Genomic DNA, 23,371 nt, shown 5'->3' with positions numbered 1-23,371 from the left:
AATATATTCCCCTTTTGAAATATAGATTTGATGGGTATGTTCCCCATATTTGTTGTTCTTTTTCGATAAATGTTTTGTGCTACGTCGAATTCCCCAATTGCCCTGGTAGTCTAATGTGCTCTGTTGTTTTTAAATGTAATGCTGATCATGATCGTAAGCATTCCCATTCTGTTTGATTGCATACTGTATTTGCTCGAGAAACATTTAATTCTGAAGCTGTTTGAAGAGCTGCATCTCTACTAACCGTTCTGTTCTCATTTCACAGAACAAAAGATCGAAGTTGCGTCAACAAGTTTTGGAGTCTGACCTTACTTGGAAGAAAATAATTCAATTTGTCACTGGCATTGTGGACAAGAAGGAACACGAAGCAATAAATGAGGACCTAAAAGAAATATTACAGGCTGCAAAACAGATCGGTAAATTACTTTTTGTTAAAGACAAATTCTATGAAATTCATGATGTGCTGTGAATTTCATTTGGTAATTTTTCACCTGGGTAGGCAGGGTTAGAACAGAACCTCAGCTGATTTTGTTCTGCAGCAAGTGAATTTCAATCAACTGATGCTTGGCTCAATAATTCAGCCTTAAACATTTACATAAGGGGGACTTTCGGGTAGTAATTTTCCCAGGTTGTCATCTTTATTGTAGTGCATGTGATTTTGAAGTGAAAGGTTTAAACTATTACAGGTGAGATGGCACCTTCATTTTCCAAACAGTTTTAAGTCAGAAATGTATGTACCAAAATAATTTCTTTGCTTCCATGCAGTTGGATCTGACCATGGACAAGAGGCAATTGAAAGTGGAGCTGTTTTCCTCTTCAAGATCTTCCACGATAAGGAAAGTGTTGGTCACGATGACACCAAAGCCATCAAACAGATGTTTGGTCCATTTCCATCATCTTCCGCTACAGCAGTTTGTAATGCCACATATAGAATTGTGTCACAGTTTAATCAGGAACAACTTCAGACACTTGTGCTACTGTTTCAAGGAAAAGGTGGAGAGGACGGAGTGTGCTTTGGTAAAAATGTGGTGTTCTCTTTTGACATGTATGATTTAGAAGAGGCTGAGGAAATGCCAGTAAACGGAGATATTGAAACAGAAAATAACATAAGTTTGGATTTTAGTAAATTTCAAAATAGCCACATGGACCGTTTTCACAGCACATCTGCTTCCCAGACAAGCCACAAATCTTACGAGGATGAGGACGATGGATCTTTTTTACGCAGTGAAGTGGAGAAGTATGTTCTTCGCACCTTACAGAGCACCTCAGGAGGCCCCACTGTAGATGACTTGTGTGTCACTTTATTTGAAATGCTTGCTTCTGCCAAAATCAACGACGAGCTTCAGAATGAGGTGCGTGGATCCTAATTCCCTTTTAATTTATTTGTGCATGCAACAGATGCCCAGATTTAAATGTTCTCTCTGGTGTATCATATTGAACAGGCTCCACATAGAATTCTAAGTCCTTTGCCTATGAACTGGCCCCAATGCAACAGTGTGCTGCTTCTCTGAAAGCATAATGAATTTTCACATGAGCTGACTTATTTTGCTCTTCAGCAGCTACAGGATTTAACATGTCTTGATATACTCAAGACCAAAAACGTGTTTCACACCACTATTTTATTTTATGCACTGATTTTGCATATTTCAATGGGAAGCAGTAAGAATTTGGAAGCACTGCAGTGTTCTGTTATTTACTTTAAGAAGAAATAGAGTCCTCCAGTGCGGGGTTTTATGTCTTCATCTCCAATGTATATGTATGAGAGAAAAAGAAGAAAAACACATACCACAAACAAGTGGTGTAATATAGGTAGGTATCACTTTAAAGGACAAAAAAGGCTGAGGCTAGAGAACTTGACACTTGCCTGTGCTTAGTTCCCACTAGGTGTACTCCTCCACATTACCTTCAGTGGTGTCTTAAGAATAGAGAGGAGAAGGACATGGCATAATAACGTTTTATTCACAATTAAAATAAATAAAGATAAAAGGTTTATTGTGAATAAAACGTTATTATGCCATGTCCTTCTCCTCTCTATTCTTAAGACACCACTGAAGGTAATGTGGAGGAGTACACCTAGTGGGAACTAAGCACAGGCAAGTGTCAAGTTCTCTATCCTCAGCCTTTTTTGTCCTTTAAAGTGATACCTACCTATATTACACCACTTGTTTGGGGTATGTGTTTTTCTTCTTTTTCTCTCATACATATACATTGGAGATGAAGACATAAAACCCCGCACTGGAGGACTCTATTTCTTCTTAAACGTTCTTTTGTGGAGGAGTTTGAATAACCTCCTTGGACTCTAGCTGCGGGACTATACGTATTGATTTTATTTATTTTGATTATATCTCATTTACATTGTGTAATTGGTTCGGCGCCGCTCTTTTATTTTTCTTATCTTCTGTTATTTACTGTATAGCCCTTCACCAAAAACAATGCGCTCTGTATGTTATTCGATTGAATTTGAAATCAAACTATTTTTTACCTATTGTGGAAACTAGTTTACTTGTTACATTGGTATTTATAACGCTTGTCCCACTTTGCAGCCTAAATTGGAATTACAATGCAGTGAAAACACTTTGGCATGCAACACATCTAATATCTACATTTTGATACGTTCCTTTTTTTCAATGTAATCATGCCATCTTAATTGCAACTCTTGTCAGTGTACAGTATGTCTAGCCTATGAATACCTACCTGATGATTTCACAGTCAGGTTTTTGGGGCCTACCGGCATCAGAGGTATACTGTATAAAGTAACTTGCCTATTCTCTCTGGAAGACCTTATGCTGAGATTAGACCCAGGTTCAACTATTTCAAAGGTTGATGTTATTACCACTAAGCTGCTCCTTGTTAGTGCATTTGTCTAGCTGTGTTCTGCCTCCTGGCATATGTGGCTTAATGTCGATCTTTTAGAAGCCATGATATATTACGATAAGCAAGTGAGATGCAAATGTTGTTGCTTAACCTTCTGCCAGATTCATTTTAAAAAGCCATCATGGGAACGGTCAGGATTCTGAGACCATTACGGCTTTATAAATGGCATCAATAAATTGTACGAGTCAGAACTACACGCCTGGACTAGTTAACTATGTTGTATAGTTTTAACATCCATGTGCTATTAATTTACCTATTATTTATTTTTTTAAACGACAAAATATCCTCATTAATGGGGCAACGTTTAGGCTTTACTATATCTGTCTGGTTGGTTCTGACAAAACTCTTCAACAAATATTTAACTTTAGAAAGCAACAAGACTGTAATTAGAATGTCTCACACTGTGCAGTGAGCATGTGATCCAGCCTTCTGGAATTAGTGAATATGTACATTTTTATTATTGGAACAGTAGAGCGTGCTTCTCTGTATGTCAAACTGAATGTTGGAGGGAGGTCGTAAAGAGGCAATAGCATGAATAGCATTAAAGAGTGTTGGCTCAAGGGTGACCCACCAATTGTTCCATTGAACAAGAGATATTAAAAAATGGTAATTTTCCAAACTGATGAAGTTCTTGGAGCTGGAATAATATTAGGCCAAACAGTCTTAAAAAGCTGGTACTTCTGAACCTGACATGTGCACTTGACCTTGTGTTTTGGTGTGGTTTTAAATTTGATTTTGTTTAGTCAAAACTCATAAAAATATACATTAAAAAAACAGTTTTGATTACCGTGGGAAATGTGAATTTGAAGCAAAGTCCTAATGAAAAACTATACAGGCATACCCCGCTTTAAGTACACTCACTTTAAGTACACTCGCGAGTAAGTACATATCGCCCAATAGGCAAACGGCAGCTCACGCTTGCGCCTGTCAGAACGTCCTGAACAGCAATACCGGCTCCCTACCTGTACCGAAGCTGTGCGCAAGCGGGGAGACTATAGAGCCTGTTACAAATGCGTTATTTACATCAGTTATGCACATATATAACGATTGCAGTACAGTACATGCATCAATAAGTGGGAAAAGGTAGTGCTTCACTTTAAGTACATTTTCGCTTTACATACATGCTCCGGTCCCATTGCGTACGTTAATGCGGGGTATGCCTGTAATTGTTTTTTTTGCTTTCTATGTATTTTTATATTTTATTTTTTATTACATTTTTACATGTGTAAACTTGGCAAATTTAGCATTTGTAAATGTAGCCAAAAAAATGATGCACACACACCGTGGTCTTACTACCTAAAAAATATTGCAGGAACCCCAACTAGAACTGACTGACTGGTATGTACTGGTAGAGTAAACACAGGTCAGATTGTACTTCCTTTTTTTTTGTTCTCCCCTCCTACAGTAGATATACCTATAAGATGGTATGTATGTAGAATGAATTATTTAAGCCAACAAAAGTGTTAACTTGAAGGAAACTGGAACTGATTGGTTGACTAGTACAGTTGAGTATGAGAAATTAATGGCCTTTCCCTTTTTTTTTTTTTTTTTTTTTTTTTTTTTTTATTGTATTTGTTGCGCTCTTTTCACAAGTTATATATAGGGTGGGGGGGAGGGTACAAAAGAAAAAGAGGTGGGGGATACATTTCCAACTTTTCTTTTATTTTCAGTACAACCATTTATACTTTGTTACACTTGCATTTGCTTTTTGGCATGATTCATATTACAGTCACATAGTGTTGTGTTGAAAAGAAAACAAATATTGATTCTTTAAACATTTGCTTCCCAATATATCATACATGCCACCCATATCTTCAGATAACCTTCGTATCTATCCTGAATTAAACTGGTAAGTTTTTCCATTACCATAATATAATTTATTTTATTTTTTACTTCAGTCATTGTTGGGGGGTTGACCTGTTTCCAATTTCTAGCTATTACTGCTTTGGCTGAGGAAAGGATATGTATAAATAGTTTCTGTATTCCTCTCTAAGTCCTCTATTGGGATTTAAAATTAGTACTGTCTCTATTCCAAGGACAATCCAGTCCCTTAATTCTCTTGATTAGCTTTTTCATTTTTCTCTAGAATAGTGCTATTTTAGGGCAGGCCCACCAAATGTGTTTAAACAAGCCTATTTGGCCGCAGTTACACCAACACAAAGGGTAGGTGGCTGGGAACAAAAGAGTGGAGTCTGGCTCGGGTGTAATACCATCTATTAAGTTTGATTTCCTGGCATGCCGAGCACCTGGACTCTCTTGCTGATTTCTCATATCTCTAGCCACTCTGCCCTCTCTAGTGGTCACCCAATATCGTTTTCCCAGTCTAGAGTGTTTTTACTTAGTTGCTCCACTTTCTGTGATCAGGATTTCAGACAATTTGTGCTATAGTGCCTTTACGATATTCACTTGTTGAGTATAGATTCTCAAAAATTGTCAGAGGTCTAAAAATATCCTGTGTGAGTTGTATTGAAGTAGCATAGTGCCTTATCTGAAAATATTGGTATAAATGCAGATCTGGTATATCAAACTCTACCTTTATTTCCTAGAATGTTTTGATCCTATCCAATTTAACCACATCCCACAATCTCCTCAAATCTTTCTCTCTCTATGTTTTTTTTTTTGTTTCAATTTTTTTTATTGTTTTTCACAGAATACACACATATCATACATTTTGATATACATACATTGGAGGAGTTCTGACCGTTGCGTACATCACAGTAGGTATTCACGAAACGTTGTTCCAGTTTAAGTTAAGCATGTAACTAACTGTGTTAAGTATTACTTATTCACATACTCCCCCATTAGGTACATTAACATGGAAGCGGCCGCTTCTTTGTGTGCATCTTTTATTGTCAAAAGAGAAAGAAAAGAAGAGAAGATGGGGGGAGAAAGAGAGAGGTGAAAGAAGAGGGGAGGGAGAGTAGGGTTGGGGAGGGAGAGGAGGGGTGTGGGGGGAGGGAGAGGAGGGGTGGGGGATGGGGGTAGGGGGGACCAGCCCAACCAACAATTTAACTTTTTCCAACTGCTTTCATAGTAGTCCGTTATACACCTGGCCATATTTCCCATGTCTTGTGGAACTTGTCCATTTTTTGGGCAAGTTTTGCAGTAAGGAGCTCCATTGACTTTATTTCACGGAGTCTTCGTAGTAGTGTCTGTTTGGATGGTGGGTTTATTTTTTTCCAGGCAGCTGCCACACAACAACGAGCTGCCGTGAGTACGTGTATTGTCATTCTGCTTTCTGCCGTCTCTAGCTCGTCAATTGGTTTAGCCAGCACCATGGTCAGCGGGTCCATCTCAATCTCCACCCCCAGGTATTCTCGGATTAATGATTTGATCATAACACAGAACACCTGAATCTTTGGACAATTCCACCAGATGTGAGCCATATCTCCTCTTTGTCCGCATCCCCTCCAGCACAAATCTGGGGTCCCGGGGAAGATCTGGCTCAACCTACTCGGGGTTAAGTACCATTGAAATAGAATTTTATAGATATTCTCTTTGGTGGTGGTGCATATTGATGTTTTTGGAAGCTGCCTCCCAGATATCCTCCCAGTCTTCCCTATCGATCTCTAGGTTCAAATCTTCCGCCCATTTGAGCATATAATTGTGTTGGGAACAACCTGCTGTTCTTGCCAGACCCAGATACACTTCCGAGATCAACCCCTTACAGTAATATCCTTTCCTGCATAGGCGCTCAAAATTTGTTAATGGTTGGAATGTTAATTCTATGGAAAGAGTTTGCAAGTAGTGCCTGATCTGCAGGAAGCCAAATATTGGCAGGTTCACTGTTTGGTGTTTTTTCTCTAGTTCCTGAATCGATAGGATCTTTCCGTTTCCTATAAACTGCTCTGCTACCATTATCTTTAACTTTTTAAATTCACTGAGTCTCTGTGGGAACCAGCCTGGGAGGAACTCCGGGTTGTTAAATATGGGCGTTAGTTGTGAGGGCGAGGTCATTAGGCTATACTTGTCTTTATTTTTAGACCATATTCTCCATGTACATTTCATTGCTCCCAGCTTTAATGTTTCCGAGAAGGTCTCCCTACCCCTCTCGGTCCACAGGGTGTGGCCGGGAGTGAGAGAGGTCTCGCATAGGCAGACTCAATCCCAATCCAACAGCTTGTGGTTGGTTCGTTGTTCCACATTATAACTTGCTTGAGTTGGGCTGCCAAATAGTATTTCATGATATCCGGGACTGCCAAGCCTCCGCTTTCCTTTGGTGCTAGCAAGATAGTTCTAGCTACTCTTGGTCTTTTATTTTGCCAAATAAATTGGAAGATTTTGTTTTGCATATTTTTGAATTCCCCTAGTGGGATATCGATAGGGAGAGTCTGGAAGTAATATAGAAGTCTTGGTAGGATATTCATTTATACCGTGGCTATTCTTCCTAGCCAAGATATCTGATATCCATTCCAGCTCTGAAGGTCTTTTTTTAGCCTCTCAAATAGGGGTGGGTAATTGTATTGAAATAATGTTTTGTACTCCCGTGTTATTTGTATTCCTAGATATTTGATTTTTGTGGAGCTCCACCTATAATTGAAGTTTATTTGGAGTAATTTGACCTCGGGGTGGGGTAGGGATATATTTAGTGCTTCCGACTTATCCATATTAGTTTTGTATCCCGAGATTTTTTGCTGAATTTGTCTAATTGTGAGTGTAAATTCGGGAGTGAGGTCAAGGGGTTGACTAGAGTCAGGATAATGTCGTCAGCAAAGAGGGATATCTTATAGTTTGTCCCCCCAATTTCAATACCATTTATATTTTTATCCTCTCTAATTGTTGCTGCCAAGGGCTCGATAGAGAGAGCAAATAAAAGCGGAGACAAGGGGCATCCCTGTCGAGTACCATTCTTAATGTTTATAGGGCTTGCGTCTCCTCCTGGGAGTTTCACGACTGCCGTGGGACTTTTGTACAGGGCCCTGATCCCTGCCAGGTAATGGCCCGTAAATCCGAATTTGATTAATGTTTGATCCAAAAAGTCCCATCTGATCCTATCGAATGCTTTTTCCGCATCTAGACTCAATAGGATGGCCTTCATGGATGAGAGATGTACATGGTCGATTATGTTAATGATTTTCCTAGTATTATCTGAGGCCTGCCTGCCGGAAATAAACCCGACTTGATCTATGTGTATTAGGCTTGTGAGTATGGGGGTTAATCTGTTGGCCAAATTTTTACTGAAGAGTTTTAGGTCCGAATTAAGGAGGGCTATGGGGCGATAACTACCGCACTGTAGTGGGTCTCTCCCTTCCTTTGGTATGACTGCTAGATTGGTCTTAGACATAGATGCTGGGATGGCTGTTCCCTCCAGAAACTCATTGAACATATCAAGAAGGTATGGAGCTAGAATTAGTTTGAATGTCTTATAATATTGATTGGAGAACCCATCTGGGCCTGGCGTTTTGCTAGGTTTTAGTTGGGAGATGGCATCTAAGAGCTCCTCTTGCGAGATTTCTTTGTTTAGTTCTGCAAGATCCCCTTCTGAGAGGCTTGGAAGTTTACATGAGTCTAAATATTTGGCTATAGCTTCCTCGTTAGAGGATCTATTTTTTGGGAACTTTAGATTATATAATTTAGAGTAGAAGTCTGAGAATTCGGCTGCTATCTGTTTCTCGCAATATGTTTTGGCGTCTGTCTTTGTTTGTATAACTGTTACTTGGGCTTTAGTTCTCAGACCTCTTAACTTGGATGCTAATAACCGGTCGGCCTTATTCCCTTTATCGTAGTATTTTTGCCTGGTCCACCGCAGCGCCCTCTCCACCTCATCGATTTGTATCTGTTTGAGTTCAGATCTGGCTTTATCTAATATTTTGAGTAATTTTTTTGAGGGAATAGTTTTATGCTTTTGTTCTAATAGTTGGACTTTTTCCGCCAATTCGTTGTACAATTTCTGTCGTACTTTTTTCTTGTATGAGGCTATGGAAATGATATTCCCTCTGATTGTGGCCTTATGGGCCTCCCATAGCATCGCTGATGACTCTACGGAGCCCTTGTTCAGTGTAAAGTATTCTCTGAGTTTTTGTTTGATTTCTATTTCTACATCTGGTTGGTTTAGCAGAGAATCGTTTAGTTTCCAATTGTATTGGCTATTTTTATAGAAGGGGAGGGAGAGCATCAGTGAGACCGGGGCGTGGTCCGACCAGGATATTGATCCTATGTCTGACTGGGAGGTTGCCTGGAAGATATCTTTAGTACCCTGAAAATAATCAATCCTTGAGTAGGTCTGGTGCGGGGGGGAGAAGTAGGAGTAGTCCCTCTGACCCTGGTGCTGTGCTCGCCAGATATCTATCAATGCGAACTCTTTCAGTATGTTTCGGAATTCCCTTTCTCTGTAGTACGAGGGAGGGGGGTGTCTAGTGTGCTCTTCCTGTCCTGTTCAGGGTCTACAAGCATATTTAGGTCTCCAGCCAACTACAGTGTAGTTCTAGGCTGGGGGGCTAGGCTGTCACAAAGGTCTCTCAGGAAGTCAGCTTGGGCCTCGTTTGGGGCGTATATATTGACCATGGTAATATCCACACCGGACAAGGTGCCCTGTAAGATAAGGAATCTGCCTTCCGGATCTGCAGTTTCTTTTTTTAAAGAAAATTTAACATTTTGTTTGAACAGGATAGCTACTCCCCTCTTTTTGGTGGGGCTGGATGCATAGTAGGTCTGAGGGTAGTACCTCTGGAAGGTATTGGGGGGGTTGTCGTGTTAAAGTGAGTTTCTTGCAAAAACAGGATGTCTCCCTTTGTCTTTTTGAGCTCCTGAAGAGCGAGCTTTCTTTTAAGTACTGAGTTTAGTCCTCTGACATTTAGGGATATTAGTTTAAGTGTTGTGTTATGGGCCATTGTTACCTGGATGGTATTTCAGGGCTTCTGTCTGTCCCTCCACTTTTCCAAGGTGGTGGGCGTCTCTACAGTCATACCTTGTCTTGTCTGCTGAGTGGCATTTTTGTGGAGTCTTGGTTTCTGGGGGCCCTAGTCGTCTGCGTACGTGTTCGTCTCTTATTGTAAAGCTTGTATGGTGTCTTTGTGCAGCTGTGGTTGTTGTGGTTTCTTCTCGTCTGCTTCTGTGTTTGCCCCTGCTGGGTGTGTATGGACAAAAGGACATATTTTATTTTTATTTTTATTTCAAGCATTTTCATGGACAGTGCCTGGTATGTGTTGACTTTAGTTCTGTGCGGACTTTTTGTGTTCCTCCTGTTGGTGGAAGTAGCTGGGGAGACACAGGAGAGTTGGGTGGGGGGTAGAGGTAAGAGGAGGAAAGAGAGAGATAGAAATAGAAAAGAGAGTGGGCTATTTAAGAGCCCAGTTTTAGCTACCCTCATCTCGCTAAGGATGGGGGTGGTAGGCATATTGCCTTTGGAAGACTTCCCTGAATACCGCATCCTGAAAGCCATCAGGGAGGTCAGAGAGCCCTCCTACAAAGAAGACAACAATGAATCCAATCATAGTAAAAGACATTTAACTGATTTAACTTTAAAACGTCAGGGTTACTCATTTTGAGTTTCCTGGTTAACTTCTCTATATTACCCTGTTGATGTGGTTTGGAGACCTCTTGTTTGGCAGCAAGGGCCAAAAGGTTGTCTGAACATCGGGGAGTGGGACCTGGGACACGAGTCTCGTAATTCTATTGTCCTGGGACCTTCCAGGGGGGAGGAGGGGGAGGGGAGGAAGGGGGGGGGAGGGGAGGAAGGGGGAGGGGAGGAGAATGAGAGGGGAGGGGAAGGGGGAGAGAAGGGGAGGGTGGTGGTGGAAGGGGCGGAGATGGTCAGGGGAGAGGGGTGGGGGGGTGGGGGGAAGCAGGGAGGGAGGGTGAGGGGAGGGATATGAGAGAGGAGGAGCAATCGGCGCAGGGGGGCGCGGGGTGGAGGGAGAGGGATCATCTGGATATTATCGCCTTGCATTGTATGTGGAACCATTCCATAGTTGAGAAGTTATTACCCATCTATCTCTCTTAACTGCAGGAGCCTTTTGATTGCACTAGGGATATCTTAAGCGTGGCACTAGGTGGCGCTGCTGTATCAATAGCAGCTTTTTCCCTCCTATGTGTGGCTGCTGCTGCGTTGAGTAGGCTTATCGCAACCTAATGGTTATATAGTGCGTAATGAGGTGTAACATTTGGTTGTATACTTGTTAGATCCCTGGTTATAGCACAGATTCCTGAACAACTTTTGCATGGTATATATATCTAAAATCACATGCAACCCTCTATACAATCTGTGCCCCCTAGTGTTTCTTCTTTTGGGCGTTCCCGTTATTTCTTTCTGAAACCGCAGCCGCATCTGGCTCGCCGGACGCCGACAGAGCGACCTCCCCCCTCCCCCCAACACCCCCCACCCCAACAACAGCACCCCCCCCCCAATGTCTCGCCGGTAGGACGCCAACTCTCCGGTTGTGGATACTGGACTCCGTCCCAGCGCTCCGCGTCTCCAGCTCGGGATACCTCTCATCAGTCCGGGGAGATCGCCGCCTCCTCCTGGCGAAGCAAGATGGCGGACGCCCAGGCTCCGTCTGGCGATGCTCGCTTCAAGCAGCAGGTAAGGGGGGAGTCGCCGGGGGGAGCAGCCCGATGGGTCGTAGCCTTTATGCAGCCGTGGGAGTGGGACGAAAGGGAGCGGGGGGTGACCCAGATCCCTAGGTCTCGCCGGCTCAGGCCACATCTTCGGGTCATGCCTCTCAGTCTCCCCCCGTCTGGTCCCGTTGGGTAGCCAGCCTCTGCGAGGCCCGTGGCATTTTTTCTGGCAGCCTTTGGTTCCGGTCTTCTGCCACGTCCTCAGGGGCCGATCCTCCGTTCGTTTGTGAGATACCCAGGCCCCTCAAGAATTTTGGTGCCTCCTCCGGGTAGGACAGGGTATGGAACTTTCCTCCCGCATTGACCACGACTTTGAAAGGGAATCCCCAGCGATACTTTATTTTATTATCTCGTAACTGCTGTATGAGGGGGTTGAGTTCTTTTCTCCTCTCCACGGTCATCCTTGAGAGGTCACTATAAATTTCGATATGCGTATTGCGGAATTGGAGATGTCCCTTCTCTCGACTAGCTGTTAATATTCTTTCTTTCGTGGCATAATAGTGGAATCTGACTAGTATGTCTCTGGTCCTCTTGGGGTCTGTTGACCTGGGTCTTGGGGCTCGATGGGCACGATCCATCTCAATTCTATCAGGAGGCAAATCAGGTACTATATATGTGAATAAATCTACCAGGTATGCTCGCAGCTGCTCGGGTTCAACCGATTCTGGGACGTACCTTATCCTGAGGTTTTGTCGCCGATCGCGATTTTCCTGGTCCTCGGCACTTTCCCTTAGCCCCCTGATTTCCCAGTGTAGGCGGTTGATTTCATCTTCCGCAGAAGATTGGGCCTACTCTAGGGCCTCCACTTTGTGGCTTAGTGTGTCCGCTTTGGCCGCTAGGACGTTCATATCGGCCCTTAGAGTGTTGACCGCTTTGGCCAGGTCTTCCTGGAACTCTTTCCTCATTCTGGTAAAGAGGTTTTCCAGATAGTCTTTGTTTATTGCAATGTTAGTCATGTCGTGTGTCTGCGCTCCGCTCGGGCCTTCCCGTGTGTCGGGCAGGCCGCCATCTTGGGAGGTCTCGCAGCTATCCGCCACCCGCTGACTCGCAGGGAAATAATTTGGGACAGGCTGCTAGGCTGCTTTTTTGCCCTTGCCGCTCATTCTGCACAGCTTCCTCTAATCTTTAATATTATTTTGGAGGCGAAATCCTTCGATTGGAGCTATTTATTGGGGTTATACAACGGAGGGCTCCGGAGCTCTCTCCTCAAGCTTCCATCAGCGGTGACGTCACCGGAAGTCTCCCTCTCTCTATGTTTTTAATACCTTTGATTGGAGAGCGGGGACAAAACCTGGATTAGACAATATTGGGGTCAAGGGTGAAGGAATAGATGAAATAGACTTTGCTTTACATATTTTATCCCATAGTTTTAAAGCGTGCGCGATAACTGGCTGAGCCCTAGTGAATTCGGATCTCGACTTTTTTTATCCATAGTAGCATCGCCATATTCTTCGTCTGAGCCTCTGCCCTTTCTATGTCCACCCATGTCCTCTCTCCTTCCTTCCTTTGACCAGTATATCAGGGGACTTATCCTGGCTGCTTCATAGTATTTGATTCAATCTGATTGTGACATACAGTAGAGGCAACGCTTATTCTAACATTTGCTTTAAACTAGCCGGGTTACATTCAGGGTATGTGCTGGGTATGTTCTGGGCTAGTTTGAGACAAGTTTAAAAGCATTTCTGCATTAACTAACGACCCATAGGATTAACACAGCAGGGATCCCTGGCAGTCCAATTCAGTTTGAATGGGACTGCCAGGGACCCCCGCTGTTAATCTGATAGGCCATTAATCAATGCAGAAATGCTGGGGCTAGTTTAAGGAAAGTTTAAGGCATGTATTCAGAATGTACCTGGGTGTACCTGGGTCTTTTGGGGTATTGCCACTGGTTTTTGTTAGAATAAGAGTTGCCTCTACTGTACCTCCTAATATTGTTGGTGTCCCCATTAGCCTTTTCTTTATTCTTGGCTTTCTGCCATGCCATGCCATGCCATATAAACATTATTTCTTTTTCTAACTCTTGGATATCTTTTTGTGGGACTGTGACGGATAGCACCAGAACTAAATACAGCTTTCTGGGTAGTGTGTTCATTTTTCCGAGGCTATTCTACCTGTCCATGATATTTGGTGTTTGTCCCAGTTCTTCAGATCTTTTTTCAACTCTTTAATAAGTAACGGGCAATTTGTCGCGTAAAGTTTATCGTATGTCCCCGTAATATAGACTCCCAAATATTTAATCTTAGGAGGCTTAGAGCTTCCGACTTAGTATGATTTATTTTGAAATTTGAATATATGCCAATTTTTTCTACCGTATCGAATAATTTTTGTAGGGATATTTTTGGCTTGTGAGTGATAGTAGAACATCGTCTGCGAATAGGGAATACATGGTGTCTCTATCTTCAATTGTTACTCCTTTTATATTGTGGTTCTCTCTTATTTGGATGCCAGAACTTCTATACCCAGTGCAAATAGCAACGGTGACAGGGGGCATCCCTGCCTGGTGCCGTTTATAATTTGGAATGGAGCTGAAATATAGCCTGAGGTCCGCACTATAGCTGTTGCGGCTATATACAGAGCCTGGACTCCTTTTTAATAAAACTGTTGTGTATTCCCATTTTATTAATTACCTGAAACATAAATGGCCATGCTACTCTGTCGAAGGCCTTCTCTGCATCCAGTCCCAGAATTAAGATCGGGTTTTGACTTCTGTTACTGCTATGGATTATATTTATAATTCTACAAATATTGTCGGATGCTGCCTCTCCGGGGTGAAACCCACTTGATCTGGATTTCAGTGCTTTATTTAGGCGTGTAGCCAGTATTTCGGCAAATAAAGATTTTTATATCAGTATTAATAAGCGATATGGGCCTATAACTTGGACATAGCATAGGGTCTTTACCTTCTTTGGGAATTACAATTATTGCCGCCTCCAGCATTTCGTTTGGTAGTTTTTCTCCTTTTTAATATATTGTTAAATAGTCTTATTAAATATGGTTTCAGAGTAGATTCCTGTCACGCCTGTATGCCCGCAGACCTGGCAAGACCCCAATACTGAGGTGGGAACGGTATTACCACACACCCACAGCAGTGGGGGCAAGCCCAGAGTGTGGTATGGCGTTGCTGGGCCTGTTGGAAAATAGTTAGTATACTTGCAACGTCTTTGATGGTTAAACTTAAGAATGGTCGTGTCCGTGCGCCAAAGTCCAGGGGTACAGAAAGCAGAGTAGTCAAAGTTCGTAAGCCAAGTCCAAGGGTTCCAGAGGTCAACAAAGTAGAGTTCGTAGCAAGGTTCAAGGGTTAGAGAGCAGGGTAGTCCAGGACGAGCAGGGGTCAAAGCCAGGGGAATCCAAAGATACACAGGAGCAGGTACAGGCTGGAACATAGAGAGAGCAAAGCATAGGACTGCACACACAGGGATAACAGGAACTATGCAGAGCGATGATAGAGAGGACAGACAGGGATGATAAAGGAGGGAACACCAATGGGAGAGAGAGGAGGAGCAGAGAGAGAAGTAGGAGACAACAGGGATAGGTCAGGAGGAGACAGAGGGGTCAGACAGAGATTGCTTGCAGGGCATGGGAGGAGGAGTCAAGAGATTGACAGGCCTTTGAAGAGTAGTGCGCAGGCCCTCTGTAAACCGAGTGCGTGTGCACAGGCTGCGCCGCGGGCACACCAGCGAAGGGAAACGGAGGGACGGAGGGAATGGCAGCGGGCACTGAGGTGTGGGAGCGGGGAGCGTTGTAGCAGGGGGTCGGGGACCGCGCGGGTGCGTGAGACTTGCGGGACGTGCGCTGAGGCAAAGGGACAGCATCAGAGGTTGCCGGAGCGGGACAGGAGTGGGTAAACAGGAGTGGGTAAGCGCAGGGAGGCTGGCAAAGGAAGGGACAGAGGGAGTGAAAGAAGGGAAAAAATCCCCTGAACCGTCACAATTCCAAAAAACAATTGTATAAATTTGAAAACCCGTCCGGGCCTGTAGCTTTAGAATTTTTGAACGATTTTATAGCTTCTGATATCTCTTTAGCCATTATCTTGTTGCCTAGCAGGTTTGTTTGGCTATCTAGTTTTAGGAAGTTCACAGATAACTAAATACTGTATTGTTCAATGCTTCTCTCTTGTCTTTGGGGCCACTTGCACTGTTTCATTTAAATGATATAGATTGCTATAGTATTTTACAAATTCCTTACTAATTTCAGACGGGTTAAAAACTATTTTTCGCTGGTCTGTTTTTAAACTGAATATATTTAGAGTAGACATTTTGCTCCCTGGTTTTGCCATCAGATATTTATCAGCTTTGTTTCCTTTTTCATAATAGAGCTGATTTGTCCATCTCATTGCTTTTTCTGTGTCCTCTAGCAGTATATTTTTGATTTCCCTCCTGTTTGTCTATGCTTTCTCTAATATCGTTTGATGGTCTCTGCTGGTACGCTTCTTAATTTTTTTTCCAAACTGTCATTTAGTTTAGCTAGTCTTGTTCTTCTCTTTTTGAAGTGAAACTTCTTTAGCGGCGTGAATGCAGTTGGTTGGGAGATGGAAGTCAGTGGTGATGGAAGTGACATCACTCCTGGCAGAAGAGGCAGTCAGTGTTGCCAGCTTCCACCAGGAGGCGGCAGCGCGGGACAGACACGCACACACCCCACCCCCTCCCCCAGGGACACGGGGGGACTGCAGCAGGACACATGCAGCCGTGTCCCGAGTTCCGCCTGGGGGGGAGTGGGGGCGGCTCCTGCCGTGTCTCAGTACCTGCGGGGGGGGGGGGGGGGGGAGAGAGGAAAGGGTTACAATTTCTGTGACAAAACAGTGACAAAAGACAAATAAGTTTAACTTAAAATGCATGTGATCAGCACACACAATTTTTTATTTTCTGTGCGATGCGAAGATGATAATTTTGCCCCTCATAGTAGCCTTATGAGCCGCCCATAGATTCGCTAACCTGTCCATTATCATTCTGTGAAAAATAATCTTGTAGAGCTTCTCCCATAGAGTCCCTGGTGTCTGGTATCCCTAGTAGTAAATCGTTTAACCGCCACCTCCCTCAGATCCCTGTTATATATCTTTTAATATCTGTACAACTGGGGTGTGGTCAGACAACATGATATCCATTTCTGTGCTAAGTATACTGTCTGCTAGGTCTCTAGATATTAGTATATAGTCTATTTTTGTATATTGGTAGTGTGGGGCCGAGTAGAACAAATTGCTCCCAGAGGTAGGATTCATTGTCCTGCACGTATCCAACAGGGAGTTTTCCGCTATAATTTTTTCCTGCCTCCTATCTCCTTTAGGCTTTGAGTTATAATCTTTGTGGGAAGGTTTTGCTTTGTCCCTTGTAGCATCTAGTATAGTTTTTAAATCTCCTCTGACTATTAGCCATCCTATTTTATGCTGCATTATATATAGTGTGAAGGAACCGATCTATAAAAAAAACTCTTGGTCGTTGTTGGGAGCATATAGATTTGCTATAGTAATATCCACCGCCCCTAGTTTTTCCTGAGATAATAAGCATCCTTCCTGGCTTGTCTCTTTTTTTATTTTTTTCTAATGAGAAAGGTACCGTCGTTCTGAAAAGGATCGCAACTCCTGCCTTTTTATTCTGTGCCGGTGAGTGATATATCTGGGGGAACGTCTTGTCTCTGAGTCGTACCGTGTCCTCTCTATTTAAATGAATTTCCTGTATAATATAGATGTCACCCTGGTTTTTCTTGAAATCTCGGAACATGAGTCTTCTTTTCCCTGGTGAATTTAGCCCTTTAATATTCAGGGAGATTATCTTTAGTTTACTAGCCATTTAATCGATGAACCCTTGCTGTACTGTATGTGTAACTCGCATTTTTGTTTCTATCTTTGGATTTAATCTGATATAATAGTAGTGTGGAAATGGTTGGATATAGTTTAAAAAAAAAAAAAAAACTTAAGTGGAGATTGGATGAGTAGGGCATGTGGTGTTTAACGTGCGTGGAGGTGGAGCCCATATACATTGTGGGCCTTTGACTCTACTTTTGGGGAAATTATAGTGAGGAGTGTCGGAAAACATGAGTGGGGGGGTGTTTTGATACCCGAAGGTCTGCTGTTCGACCGTCGCACCCTCTCACCTGTTCTCTTCCAACCCGTGTGTCCACTGATAATAGTCTCAAGTGGATTCGGAGTTCTAAGTGGGGGAAAAAAACTCAACCAAAACAAAGAACACATATAATAAACTTAAACTTTAGTTTAACCTTTTAACTGAGCATCTATTAGTCGTCAAACTGTTCTAGGGAACCTGCCCTAGCTGTTCTAGATTTTAACTTGGCTATAATATATATTATTATATTATTCGAGAAGAATTATATGGACTCCTATTTTAGAGATACAGAGACAGAGTTGGCAAAGTTCAGGAGAACAATCGGACGGTGAACAAAGCCAACGAGATGAACCAGACCGTATACAAACAATGTAGAATGCTACAGATTTGATATATATACACATACACACACACACACACACACACACACACACACACACACACACGCTAGTGTTACGGTTGTGCTCGCCTCAAACCGGGGCCGGACCACGTGACTGAGGCTGTGTTATGAAATCACCGACCTTAGACCGCGCAGACTGGTCTGGAGTGCGAAGTTCATAGTCAAACAGGCCAGGTTCAGGACTGGAGAAAACAGCGTAGTCGGTGGACGAGCCAGGGTCAGGATTGGAGATATTAGGGGAATCGTTATCCAAGCGTAGTTTCGGCAACAGGAGGTCAAGTAGGTCCCGCTTCAGCGTAATAGCTGCAGGGCGGGAGCGGGTTCTGTGAGAGTGGCGACCGCGGCCCATGGTACCAGCCTCCGCAAGGAGAAGGCTGACCGGAGAGGACACACCACCAGGCAGCACTGGTAAACCAGTGCATCAGCACAGAAGTTCAAGCTGGCCTCTGCAAAGGGAGAGAGAGCAGCAGGCCAAGGGGTCTAAACAGCAACCTCTGCTAAGGGAAGAAGCAGCAGGTTGCGGCCTCCAGAGAGATAGCACACAGCAGGTCTCCGGGGTGCTAGGACACAGGCTACAGCATAGTAGCTGCTGAAGGATACTGGAACACAGGAACAAAAGCAATGAGCTGGAACACATCAACAGTGAAGTCACGAGGGAAAACAGAAACTAACTCTGGAACACAATACACAGAGATAGTACTAGAGATAACAAGCCAGGGGCTTGTGGCAGAACACGATAACGTCCAGGAAAGGAACTATGCTCGGTCGAGAGGGATTGTGGGAATGCAGTATTTAAAGGTCAGCGGGCCAATCTCAGAAGGGGGAGTGTAAGAGCATTCTTCCAATGAGAGCACAGGCTGGAGCTGCAGTAAATAGCTTGCACAGCTGCTGTAGATACCAGAGGGAGTGTTCCAGGACTGCCCAGGTCTGCAAGGCAAAGGTAACCAGTAAACTCAGGTGTGGATTCCTTACAGCTAGTAAATGGAAGTTGTGAATAAAAGATATGTATACTAATGTGAATAATATAAGCTACAAATATAATTAGTGATTAATACGGGGATAAATTACTGATTTCAGCATAGATACAGTCTATACGGAAGAGGCAGCTTCTATATGGTCAAGCCTGACCACGATGATAACAAAAACGCAACAGAAAGAAGCGCTCGTTCCGTAGAGTGATTAATAATGATAAAATGTTTTATTTAATAACCAGAGTAGTCATATAGACCAATGTGTAATAGGTGTGATACTAAAATCACTAAAAAAAAGCAATCAAATAAGTAATAAAAAAGATATATATCTATCTGTAGCATTCTACATTGTTTGTATACGGTCTGGTTCATCTCGTTGGCTGTGTTCACCGTCCGATTGTTCTCCTGAACTTTGTTCTCCTGAACTTTGCCAACCCTGTCTCTGTACAGTATCTCTAAAATAGGAGTCCGTATAATTCTTCGTGAATATTCAGTATAACTCTGGCTCTGTTTTTCCCTCCTTCTAGAGGGTCTCTTCTTCATTGCGCTGGGTCTTTCTCGGCCTGGATGTCCTTGCACTTGGCTCGCTTTCCTTTGCTTCCTTTGATTTTTCCTCAATCCTGTTCCACGCCTCTCCTCGGGAGGGGTTGCGCCTGTTGTAGTCTTGCTGCTATTTCGGGGGTGACCTCTATACCCAGAGAATTAATAAATGCTAAACCTTCAGCTGGATTTCTCATTATTGCATGCTTGTCGTTGTGTGGCTTGGAGACTGAAGGGGGAAGCCCCATCTATAATGAACTCCCCGACGTCTAAGGCTGCGCTTATAGTTCTGGCGAGAGTGATATATGGAAGGGAAGTAGGAATTTAGACCAGAGTAATTAAGTTGATGTGGTCTACTTAGATTTTGCAAAGGCTTTTGATACGGTTTCACACGAGGCTGGTGTACTAAATAAAGAAAATTGGACTCAGTAATAATATATGCACCTGGATTGAAAACTGGTTAAAGGACAGACAACAGAGGGTTGTCATAAATGGAACTTTTTCAGGTTGGGCTAAAGTCGTGAGTGGAGTACCTCAGGAATCGGTACTGGGACCCCTGCTTTTTAACTTGTTTATTAATGACCTTGAGGGTGGCATCGAGAACAAAGTCTCCATCTTTGCTGATGACACTTAATTATGTTAGGTAGTAGAATCACAGCAGGGTGTAATTTCTCTGCAGAAGGACTTGGAGAGACAGGAAATGAGGGCAGGTAAATGGCAGATGAGGTTTAATATAGATACATGTAAGGTTATGCATTTGGAATGCAAGAATAAAAAGGCGAATTACAAATTAAATGGGGATACATTGGGGGAATCCTTAATGGAGAAGTATTTGAGTGCTTGTAGACAGCAGCCTTAGCAATAGTGCCCAAAGTCATGCAGTAGCTGTAAAGGCAAACAAGATCTTATCTTGCATCAAACGGGCAATGGATGGAAGGGAAGTAAACATAATTATGCCCCTTTACAAAGCATTAGTAAGACCACACTTTGAATATGGAGTACAATTTTGGACACCAATCCTAAGAAAAGACATTATGGAACTAGAGAGAGTGCAGAGAAGAGCCACCAAATTAATAAAGGGGATGGACAATCTAACTTATGAGGAGAGGCTAGCTAAATTAGATTTATTTACATTAGAAAAGAGGCGTCTAAGAGGGGATATGATAAATATATACAAATATGTTCGGGACAATACAAGGATCTTTCAAAAGAACTATTCATCCCATGTGCAGTACAAAGGACACAGGGTCATCTCTTAAGGTTGGAGGAAAGGAGATTTCACCACAACAAAGAAAAGGGTTCTTTACAGTAAGGGCAGTTAAAATGTGGGATTCATTACCCATGGAGACTGTGATGGCAGATTCAATAGATTTGTTCAAAAAAAGGTTGGACATCTTTTTAGATGGGAAAGGTATACAGGGATATACCAAAAAGTATACATGGGAAGGATGTTGATCCAGGGATTAATCCGATTGCCAATTCTTGGAGTCAGTAAGGAATTTATTTTTCCCATTATGAGATATCATTGGATGATATGACACTGGGGTTTTTTGTTTGACTTCCTCTGGATCAATAAGTATAGATACAGGATAAAGTATCTGTTGTCTAAATTTAGCATAGGTTGAACTTGATGGACCTACGTCTTTTTTTCAACCTCATTGTAACAGGGGAGTTATCCCTGTTCAAGTAATGTGCCTCTAATCCAACCGTGTGGTGGTTAACTGCTGGTAGTCAATTAACAAACACCACCTGCCTGATTAGATTGCTTACAAAAGCCTGTCTTTTGAGACAGGAAGAGAGACTCCTTAGCTCATACCTGAGCTGACCTTGGAGACAGAGCAGAGATTGTCTTTGACTCTCAACTTGTCTTGAGCCCTGCCAGAAGACACAGCAGAGCTGCTTTCAAGACACAGGGAAAACTTCTAAACCTGAATGCTGACACACCCTGATGAAAAGGGAGCTGAACCAGGGACAGAGAAGATTTTCTCTCCAAACCACAAGGAACAGATCAGACTTTCATTTATGAAACTTCTTATATCTGCTTATTTCATGCTTTATGTTTTGGGGCTGGGAGACATGCTTATCTAAGGGAGTTGTGAACTGCATAGTATTTCACTAGAAATACTCCCAAGTGAATAGAAGCTTTGTTTACTCCTTGTTTGGATGGTTTCCTGATGTTAAGGAAACAGGCGCAATAAAAAGTCTTATTTAATTTCACAAAAACGAGTCTCCCTTGCATACCTCTGTGAGCGTCCGCCCACACTCATCTACTATGTAACTATGTCGCGTTGTCCTGCAATGTAACTACACAATTCATTGTGAAATGCTCAAAGAACTAGATTGGCTATCCATAGAGTCTAGGTACGAAGTTCATTTTTCCTTTCTTGCCTTCAAGTACTTTTTGGATAAGATACCCACATATCTGGACATCCATGCCATGCACAGCTCGTATCACTTGAGATCTGACTCCAAAAGACTGTTTACAGTCCCAAGGTTCAACAAGGAATCCTGCTGCTGCTCCTCTTAACATGCACCTCCCAACTTAAACAATCTACTGGACACTCTCAAATCCACCACCGGTCTAAATTTTTTCAAGACTAAAGCGGTCACATTTTAATCTGGTCTGTAATAGTTACATATGCCTATAACTTTTATCTTTAACTGTTCATTAAATGTCTTTACATATAATGTATAACTCTGTTCATTTTATGTGACCTAGTATTGTTATCATAACTGTGTCCAGGAAATACTTTAAAACAAAACTCTGTTGATTTCAACTCTGTGGACATCCAGTTCCGATGATACTTCCCAGTAAAAGTACCGGTGTTTTTTGTTCTTCAAATGTAAATCTTCCTCATCAGGCAAACCAATTGGAAGCTGCAGCAGATGACCTTGCAACTTCCCATTGGCCTGTAGGAGATTGACACCACCATTGTCTTTCCCCTAGAGGGGATTAGAACGCTGATTCCTTTTACTGGTAAGTATCTCAGAGAAATAGGGGGTCCACAGAGCAAAATGTAGTATGGTTCAGCTTCTGGGACCCCCAGCTTCCCATCCTGTATAATAAATATAAATGAGCAGCTGGGAATGCTTCCTTAAAATGTTAGTTATTTATATGTTCAATAACAATTCCTCTCCTAAATTGGTTCCCAATGTATCCTAATTAAAACAAAGCTAGCAATTTGTTTATTAGAAATATTCTGGATGGACACAATGCCATTTTGTTTCTTGTATAATGGTTTGTAGGTTCCCTTGATCTTCTCAAACACTGAGGCTTCCTAAGATATATCCATGTGGTTGCGTTTGCACTGTATAGGCAACATACCCAGCTTTTACAATGTATAAGCGCAGTGTATCCTACTGGACTTACCGACTCCCGTTGTTTCCAACTATTGCCATTTTTGGCAAATGAACAAAGTATAACCCAGTAATCCACGGATATCTGCAACACGTACCATGCACTGTGCCATATGTATAATAGATTTATGAGACATGCATTAGGGAATGTTATAGTTTGAAGGATCAATGCAAACTTTTGGCAGAGACACTCTACAAAAGTAAGTGATTGAATGGTGAGTGCTTAACCTATCATTTTATATAACCTATTATTATATGTGGCATGACAAAAGAAGCTGATTACTGTGATTGAGCACTTCAAATACATTTGAAGAAGTGACTTTATTAGAGATGGATTAAAATATTAAGCAACAAATTTCTTCCTCTAAACTTGTAAAACCTGAAAATATATTTTTTATTGCAGCACAAATTGGTGGTATATTATTGTAGGTCCTATTAAAGGTGCAATGCTCTCTACAAGATCCCCTGGCACTCATTTGGGTTAAATGGTCACTTATTCAAATATCTGGAAACGTCTGTTAACTTTGTTGTATCGTTCTTGTCTTGGTAAAGTACCTAGTAAATAGTTGCTGCTTTGTATAAAAAAATATGACAGAACCAATTGAAGCTTTAATCTC

The 23,371-nt window shown here is 42.5% G+C and overlaps 1 protein-coding gene across 3 annotated transcripts in view; it reads left to right on the top strand.

Moving 5' to 3' along the window:
• Positions 1 to 23,371, top strand: part of ASCC3 (activating signal cointegrator 1 complex subunit 3) — an 806,286-nt gene that overhangs the window by 32,293 nt on the left and 750,622 nt on the right. For all 3 annotated transcript variants that reach the window (XM_075597525.1, XM_075597526.1, XM_075597527.1), the window contains 2 exons: positions 266 to 416; positions 766 to 1,352. In XM_075597525.1, the coding sequence (XP_075453640.1) occupies positions 266 to 416; positions 766 to 1,352 (738 nt within the window). The remainder of the gene's footprint in view (positions 1 to 265; positions 417 to 765; positions 1,353 to 23,371) is intronic.

The sequence above is a fragment of the Ascaphus truei genome, chromosome 4 (genome assembly GCF_040206685.1).
Source record: "Ascaphus truei isolate aAscTru1 chromosome 4, aAscTru1.hap1, whole genome shotgun sequence".
Taxonomy (NCBI): domain Eukaryota; kingdom Metazoa; phylum Chordata; class Amphibia; order Anura; family Ascaphidae; genus Ascaphus; species Ascaphus truei.
Note: the sequence above shows the minus strand (reverse complement) of the source record. Positions and strands in the feature narration are given on the sequence as shown.